Below are 7,945 nucleotides of genomic sequence, written 5' to 3' on the forward strand. Positions count from 1 at the left end.
AAAATTTTAACTGTAATCCTATTTAAGCCTTAGTATGGAGTTAGATCTTGGGCCAGATCTACTTTGAGTATGAAGAAAATGATGAATTTAATGCTAATAACTATATTTCATATTTTAGAAATGTATTTTTAGTGTGCTAGTAAATAGCACAACTGAAGTCGAAATTGAAGGTTTCATATGTAAGTAGAAGGGTTCTGGTATGGTGGAAAAAGCTCTAGACTGGGAATCAGAAGGCTGGAGAACTAGAATTGTAGTCCCGCTATGGCACTGAACTAAACAGTTGGGTTATTTAATCTCAAAATAAGCAGTTTGGATTAGGTTAGTTACTTTCCAGCTTTACAATTCTATGATTCGGATCTATTCAGCAGGGGAAAAATATGAATTATACTTTATTTTGGCTTAAGGTCCTATAGAGTTTTGCTTTTATAAAGCTGTAACAGCAACTCTTGTAGCTGTAAGTACTGTATATTTTTTCCTTTAGAAATTCAAATGTGTATTTTAAGTTATAATCTTGTACCTGATGTATTTTTAGGGGACTTTATATAGAATAATTTCCATAGGTAAAAAATTAAGCAAACCAAAAGACTTCATTAACTCTTAGGTAATTAATATTTTAAACTTTGCTTTTTTCCAGTGGGTTGTCCGCATTTTTAGTAAATATAATGTTGATTTTTGTTTGTTTTTTGGTAATGTTTGGATTGTAAAGTAAAATGTATGTAGCCACTTTAAAGTTAAGTCCCAGATTTGGAGATGTAATCAAATGGCCTCAATTCCTAAGTGAGTAACCTTAAATAAATACTTTTTTGATTGACATATAAGTTTTTTACATATTCAAGGACTACTACATAGTGATGTTTCAATACATATAATGTATAGTGATCAGATCAGGGTAATTAGCATATTCATCAAATAGTTTTTAGTCTGTACTTTTTCTAGAAAGTTTTAAGATTTTTCTAGAGAATTTCAGGATCAAAGAGGGGAGGAGCTTAATGAAAGAGTTGGTAAATCAAGTGAATGGAGGGAGTTTTCCCCACCTTCTTATGTATGTTTCCTTTGATTTGGTCGTAATTGTTTCTTTTGCTTTGCACAGACTCAAATCCAGTACCTCAAGCAAGTCCAGCAGCCGAGCGTTGCCCAACTGAGATCAACAATGGTAGACCCAGCGATCAACTTGTTTTTCCTAAAAATGAAAGGTGAACTGGAACAGACTAAAGACAAACTGGAACAAGCCCAAAATGAACTGAGTGCCTGGAAGTTTACGCCTGATAGGTAAACAAATCATACTCCCCAGTCAAGACTTCCCTGACAGTCCCACTACGAGAAAGCTGTGGTGGGACAGCCAAGTACTCGTTTCCACACCAAGACTCAGACTTTTTGAGCCAAAAAAAAGCCACATTCTTACACTGTCCAGCTTGTAATGGTTAATGTAAAACTTACCAGATGAACCTTGTGTTTCAGCTTTTTTCTTTTCCCCTTCCCCTTGCTTCAGAGGCCTGATGGCGTCGGACTATTCCGAAGAAGTGGCCACCTCCGAAAAATTCCCCTTCTAGAACATGTAGACACTTGAGAAGTGTTTCTGTTTGAAGAAAATAGAGGGAGAAACAGAAGTCTTAAGTCTGTGGCACACTGTGTCTTCAGACAGTTTGAAGGAATGAAAACCTAGAGATTTTAAATCATGAATTGAACATGTAAAATTCCAGTAAAATGTAAAAACGGAATATGCATCGCTCTTAACCTTGAGCATAGTGACTTAGAGACACTGTGTATCAGTTTTGCCAATAAGACTGTGGACTTCATGATTGTTGTTGAACTTCTGGGTCAAAACTCAAATGAGGTGAATTTTGCCTTTAAAGAGTTTATTTGCTGAGAACCAACTTTCAATAGTCATGAGAGAATCAAATAATAGATGTCCGTACAAGTAGCGCATATATTTAACCATTTAGTTTGGGGCTCTATATTACTTGCTTGAGCCTTAATCAATGTGGTTTTATTCAATGGTTTGTTCTTTGAATGGTTGCAAAAACTGTAGATAATCTTACTGAGGACTGTACAAACATGAAGGTGTGGTATCAAACTTCAGGTTGAAACTGTTTGAAGCATTATAAACATTCATTTCACAACTAGATTGTATAAGGATAATAGCTGTGATGAGACTCACTGCATTATTTTTTTTAGTGAATTTTATGAAATCCCCGTTCCATTCAACAGGCACATGTTTAAAAGAGCTTTGTCGTTGGTGTTAATGGGGGAATGTGTTCCTTCATTGTATTTGGGCCTTTTGTATTGCACTCTTGATATTAAATTAAATGTGCCTTGAAATAGTTGGTTTTTTTTTTTTAAGTTCAAAGAATATTATGATGATTTTGTTGTACTCTTTAACATTTTAATTTGGGGCGGGGAGGGCCTGTTGAGAGCAGATTCATTTTGGAAATACTGTTGCTGTGCTCTTCAAAGTGAAGGAAAAGGCGCTGTGCCTCATTTTTAAAAGACCTACATAAAAGACAAGGAGACTTGACACTTGTTACTTTTATGACACTTTGTCCCAGGGTATTGCAGTAGAAAGTAATGTGGGACAGCTTCACAGGGTGTCTGCCAGAAGATAATGTGTTGGAACTGTGGGCTGGCCTAAGTAAGACATTTTGTGAATTGAAAAAAGGTATAGTGATCATTTCTAGCAAGTTCATTTAATCATTTAGATAAATGAGGCATTATTTTCTTCATGCTTCCATCCAATCCTGGAGGTGAATTTTTTCCGTCAGATCATTCTATAAGTCACCAATTCAAATTTTCGCTTGGTGATAATGGAGTCTAAGATGAGTGGAAGATAAATGTTCCAGCTTGTCCCAACGTTTAAGTGCAGTTTTAACAAGGGTGACTTAAGTTCTCTCTTAATCATTCAAATCAATTGTAAGTATCATATGTTTGTGCTTTAGGGAACTGATTGTGGGGCAGAGGGTGGGTTGAAGAAGTGGTTTGTGTGACTTTTCAGCAAGAAATCTGCTTCTAAAATTCTCACTATTTGTGAGGGTTGGAGGGTAAGTAACCAGATCTGTTTGAAATTAGCTTATGTGCTTGCATTAAGGCTTTTATAAATATTTTATGCCATTTAAGTTCACAGTAGAAATGGCCTAAGTATCTTTTTAGTAGATTTTATAGAAAAGTAATCCATAAAATGTATTATTAACATGTACTCAAATTTAGCAGGCATCTTTCTTTGACACTTAGATAACAGTCATGAGTTCTATGGTTTTTTTCTTGTCATTGTTAAAATTTTCTCTTTTAATAAGATAATACATGCTTATGTATAAAATTGAAATACTGTAGAGAAAGGGGGAGATGAAAAGTGAGTGTCACTCCTGGATGTGACCTTGACATCCTCATTCTCTTCTCCAAGAGCAGTAACTGCTATTACTTTTTCTTGGGTATCATCAAGATAATTTCTATGCATATACAGTTATTTTATGTATATTGTTTTAAACAAATGTGATCATACCATAAACACAGATGAGTTGCACCTTGTTTTTTTTTTACTTGGTCTCTTTGGCATTTTTCCATTTTTTAATGTATCTAGACAACTACATTTTTAATGGTTACATAGTGTATTTCCGTTATGTTAAGGAATCATAATTTATTTGAATCACTTATAAATGGATTTTTTTTCTATAAAATTGGCTGTAAGCCAGAGTATATCAGGTACTATAAATACATCACTAATTTGAAACAAATAATGGCTCAGGCAGTCCCCTGTCTGGAATATTTCCAGTGGTGGAATGGGTTTTGCTTTGGGTTGCGTGCGCGCACATGCACGTGTGTGTCTTCGCTTTACTGTTTTTCTGTTCTAATTTTGAGGAAGAAAGATTCCCAGAGATAACCTGTCCAGTTCAGTTAAAATATTTCATTCATGTGAGAATGCACATATTTTAGAGTGTTCAGAGGTATATCTTTCAAAGTGCTTTCTATTATGTTTGTGGGTTAATCGATTTTAGGAATGGGTTGATTTTTTTGTGTGTAATTTTAAAAAATTATTTCAAAAACAACTACTTGTAATTATTTTTTCAAAACTGTGATTTTGTTAAAATTTATTTTACTAATCACTAGTTTTAAACGTGATATGACTATCTTAGCTCAGACATTTATTTATTAAAAGGTATGACTTTTTAAACGAAACCTTTTTTGCATTAGAATTTGTGACATTTTTATATGGGGTTAAGTCAGGTCACAAATTAATGTATCTTACAGTTGTCTTTTTCTACTCTTTAAAATTCATATAGTAAGAAGGTTAGTTGTAAACACCAATGAAATATATATACTTCGCAAGAAGACAGTTTTGAGAGCATAGGCAGTAAAGTGGAAGGAATTTCATTGTTTTTGACAATCTTGCATATCTCTCATTTTCCCACTGTTCAATTTCTAAGTGGATGTTCAGTGGAGGCTAACGCCTGAGAGTGCTGATGGGAAATGGTGGAAATCTGGAGCTACAGTAGCAGTGAACAAGAACACCAGCTAATAAAGTTATCATATCAAAGAATAAAGCCTTTACCACATGCTCACTGGTGGCTTTCACCCTCGGGCTCCTCTGAGCAGTAGTAACCCAGGTTGAACTCTTCACGTATTTTCTGGAAGAAAGCTTAATTACAAACTTTTCCTTGAATTACATTAGGTTAGAAAACATGCAGCCAGGCACAGTGGCTCATGCCTGTAATCCCAACACTTTGGAAGGCTGAGGTAGGCAGATCACTTGAGCTTAGGAGTTTGAGACCAGCCTGGGCAACAAGGCAAAACCCCATCTCTACTAAAAATCCAAAATTAGCTGGGGGTGCTCCTGCACACCTATAGTCCCCAGGTACTCCGGAGGCTGAGGTGGGAGGGTCACCTGAGCCTGGGGACGTCAAGGCTCCAGTGAGCTGAGATGACACCACTGCACTCCAGCCTGGCAACACAGTGAGACCCCTATCTCAAAAAAAAAAAAAATATATATGCTGTAGGTGAAAGAACCATGCAACACTTCAAAGATTGATAAAATATTTACAAAATGCTCTCATTTTTAAAGTTATAAGGCATACTGAAGTAGTGTATCAGGCAAGTGAAAGCCTCACTAGAAGAAGGAAAGACTAGAATTTAAAAAATGTTTTAACCCATAAGGTCATCCTGGACTTACCCCAGGGACAAGAATGTCACACTATCTTTATCCAAGTCTCAAAGGTAAATATCACAATTATTTACTTAGATCCCTTTAAAAGTGATCATTTCTTTTTTTTTTTCTTTTTTGTCTTCATAAATAATTATAAGAACAAGCAAATAATTTCTCCTTTTATTGCTGAGGCTAAAGAAAAGCAGTAAAATTTTATTGGGAAACATTTGAGCTTTTCATTACATATTTGCAATTACTATGTATGTGCACATAGGTTCTATAGTATGTTGCACTAGCATTTGGAAACTATAATCTGTGGAAAGTGTGACATTCCTAGATTGGCAGATATTTGCGTGTTTGAATTGTGATACGTGACCACTGGTCTTATTTTTGTGTCAAAAGGATGATCTTTTCTGTTAATAAAGTCTTAAGTCTTTAAAAAAAAAAAAACCTTAACTGCTGAATGTGCCTCAATTAATATAATAGATAATATTCTTGAGAGTTATGGAAGATGGATGTACCAGAAAACTTCCCTCTCTCCTCCTCTTTTTTGAGACAGGGTCCCTGTTTCCGAAGCTGGAATGCAGTGGCATGGTCACAGCGTCAACCACTTGGGCTTAAGCAGTCCTCTCACCTCAGCCTTTCCAGAGGCTGGCACTACAAGCATGTGTGCCTGGCTACTTTTTAAAAATTTTTTTGTAGAGTTGGGGTCTCACTATGTTGCCCATGCTGGAGGACTTCCTGTTAAGGAAAATCCTTATTAAATGTTTTTCTAGCAAGAATAAATACTCTCATTCATTTTTATTTGTAGGTACTGATCTTTAGAGAATATTTGTGATTGATGTTGCATGTACCTTTTCAAGAACTTTTCTGATAAAGCGCTAGATTCCTTAGTGTAATAATATTGGTATAGCCAAGGTGTGTGTTAATTAACTGGCTCTGTTTCCATTTCAAATGATGATTTGAGATGAAAATAGATGGATTTCAGAATTGATTATTGATGTAATAGAAACAAGGTGTAGCTGTTTGGGCACTTTTTGTTTAGGGTTTATTTTTGCTGCTGAGTTGGCAAAATACTGAAATGCAGAAGATGGATGTGTCCCAGAAAAGAAGATGGTAATTATGGGGAAGCATCTGCTGTGATATAGTTATGTTTGTATGTGTTACATCTATCACTGTAATAATTGTAAGCAAAGGCAGAGAGTTTTGTCTTCATTTTGTGATGGATGGCTTTTTCCTTTGCAGCCAAACAGGGAAAAAGTTAATGGCGAAGTGTCGAATGCTTATCCAGGAGAATCAAGAGCTTGGAAGGCAGCTGTCCCAGGGACGTATTGCACAACTTGAAGCAGAGTTGGCTTTACAGAAGAAATATAGTGAGGAGCTTAAAAGCAGTCAGGATGGTAAGGGGTTTGTTTCTTTTTGGAACGTTCTCTTAACTTTGCATTGGCTTTTTAAAACTGCCAGTCATGAATATTATAGGTTAGATTCTGTACATTGTTAACCTCTGCCCTATGATTGTATATTATTGTGAATGAAGCATTTTTAGTTGAGTCCGCAAAGAAAGCCATATAATTTTAGTTTGTTTATCCCCACCCTCCTAATTCTTTATTGTTCAAAATTTCTTACGTTTTTGTTTTTAGTCGGGGGTAGGATTTGGTAAAAGATAAAAGGGTGTTGTATTACTTAACAAGATGGACAAATTTGTATTCATTGTTTGAAAGGGAGAATAAGCATTTCTCGTTAAGTGTAAATCTTAGAAACATGGGCAGTTTTCAGCGCTCTGAAAGTAATATAGTTGATGGTATCTGTGAAGGTTTTATTAGTGAATAAGAGATTTAATCTTTAAATTTGCTGAGATAAAACTTGTCAGCCTCCATCCTTTTTAGTGCAAGTGTAGCTGTATTTCTGTTTCTCTTCTTTGTAAGGTGCATTATTAATAAGGAAAATATCCAAATTCTTTGAAATTTTAAATTGAAAATTAGTGTCTCTGGTTAATTGCAAAGATGATCAGTAGCCAAGTAATTTTTTCTGAACTACCTACCTTTTCAAAATCTTCAGGAATTATTTCCTGTGACTTTTGTCCTTATATATGTAACAGTCCTTGGTTGAGAACATGGGCCTCTTTGGAGTGTTACAGAGGACCACACTATCCTTAAGGATCAGACCTGCTATGGAACTAAGGCACTGGGTCAGGAATAAGGGGATTGGCCATAGTGGGCCCATAGGTAAACGTGAGTCAAACTTTGGGGCTGTAATCAGGCATATGGCAAGATGGATCAAAACAATTTTAACTTGGTTGCTTAATACAGTTGCCCTCGGTATCCATGGTGGATTGGTGTCAGGACCTCCCACAGTAAGCCCCTCATATAAAATGATGTCATATTTACATATAAACCTATGTACATCTTCCCCTTTGAGCCATCTCTAGATTAACAGTACCTAATACAATATAAATGCTAGGAAAATAGTTATTTTACTGTATTGTTTGGGGGATAATGACAAGAAAAAAAAATCTGTACATGTTCAGTATAGACCCAGTTTTTTCTTCCTCAAATATTTTCCTTCTACAGTTGGTTGAATTCATTGTTGCATGTGGAGGGCCAACTGTATATTATTTTAAGTATCTGACTTCCCCCAAAACAAACTCAGTCATATTTTAAGATTCGAAGCAAAATTTTTAAATATAGTGTGATTTTAGAATTGTATTTGTTAACTTGAGAGTTTATTGACTCCCTTGATTTGTGGCAGACACTAAAGAAACATTTTTCAATGTTATAAACGATATTAAAGTTGGTCTGACTCTCCTTTGCACAG

General features: G+C 35.4%; 1 protein-coding gene across 5 annotated transcripts in view; it reads left to right on the forward strand.

The window, feature by feature from the left end:
- The window catches only part of WTAP (WT1 associated protein), a 30,143-nt gene that overhangs the window by 20,912 nt on the left and 1,286 nt on the right, over positions 1 to 7,945 (forward strand). For 3 of the 5 annotated variants that reach the window (XM_004044898.5, XM_004044899.5, XM_055391025.2), the window contains 2 exons: positions 1,091 to 1,269; positions 6,377 to 6,531. In XM_004044898.5, coding sequence (XP_004044946.1) covers positions 1,091 to 1,269; positions 6,377 to 6,531 — 334 coding nt within the window. Of the gene's footprint in view, positions 1 to 1,090; positions 1,270 to 1,489; positions 2,320 to 6,376; positions 6,532 to 7,945 lie in introns of those variants that run through there. The other 2 variants (XM_063707232.1, XM_004044901.4) reach the window with 1 other exon arrangement.

Source organism: Gorilla gorilla, chromosome 5 (genome assembly GCF_029281585.2).
Source record: "Gorilla gorilla gorilla isolate KB3781 chromosome 5, NHGRI_mGorGor1-v2.1_pri, whole genome shotgun sequence".
NCBI lineage: Eukaryota > Metazoa > Chordata > Mammalia > Primates > Hominidae > Gorilla > Gorilla gorilla.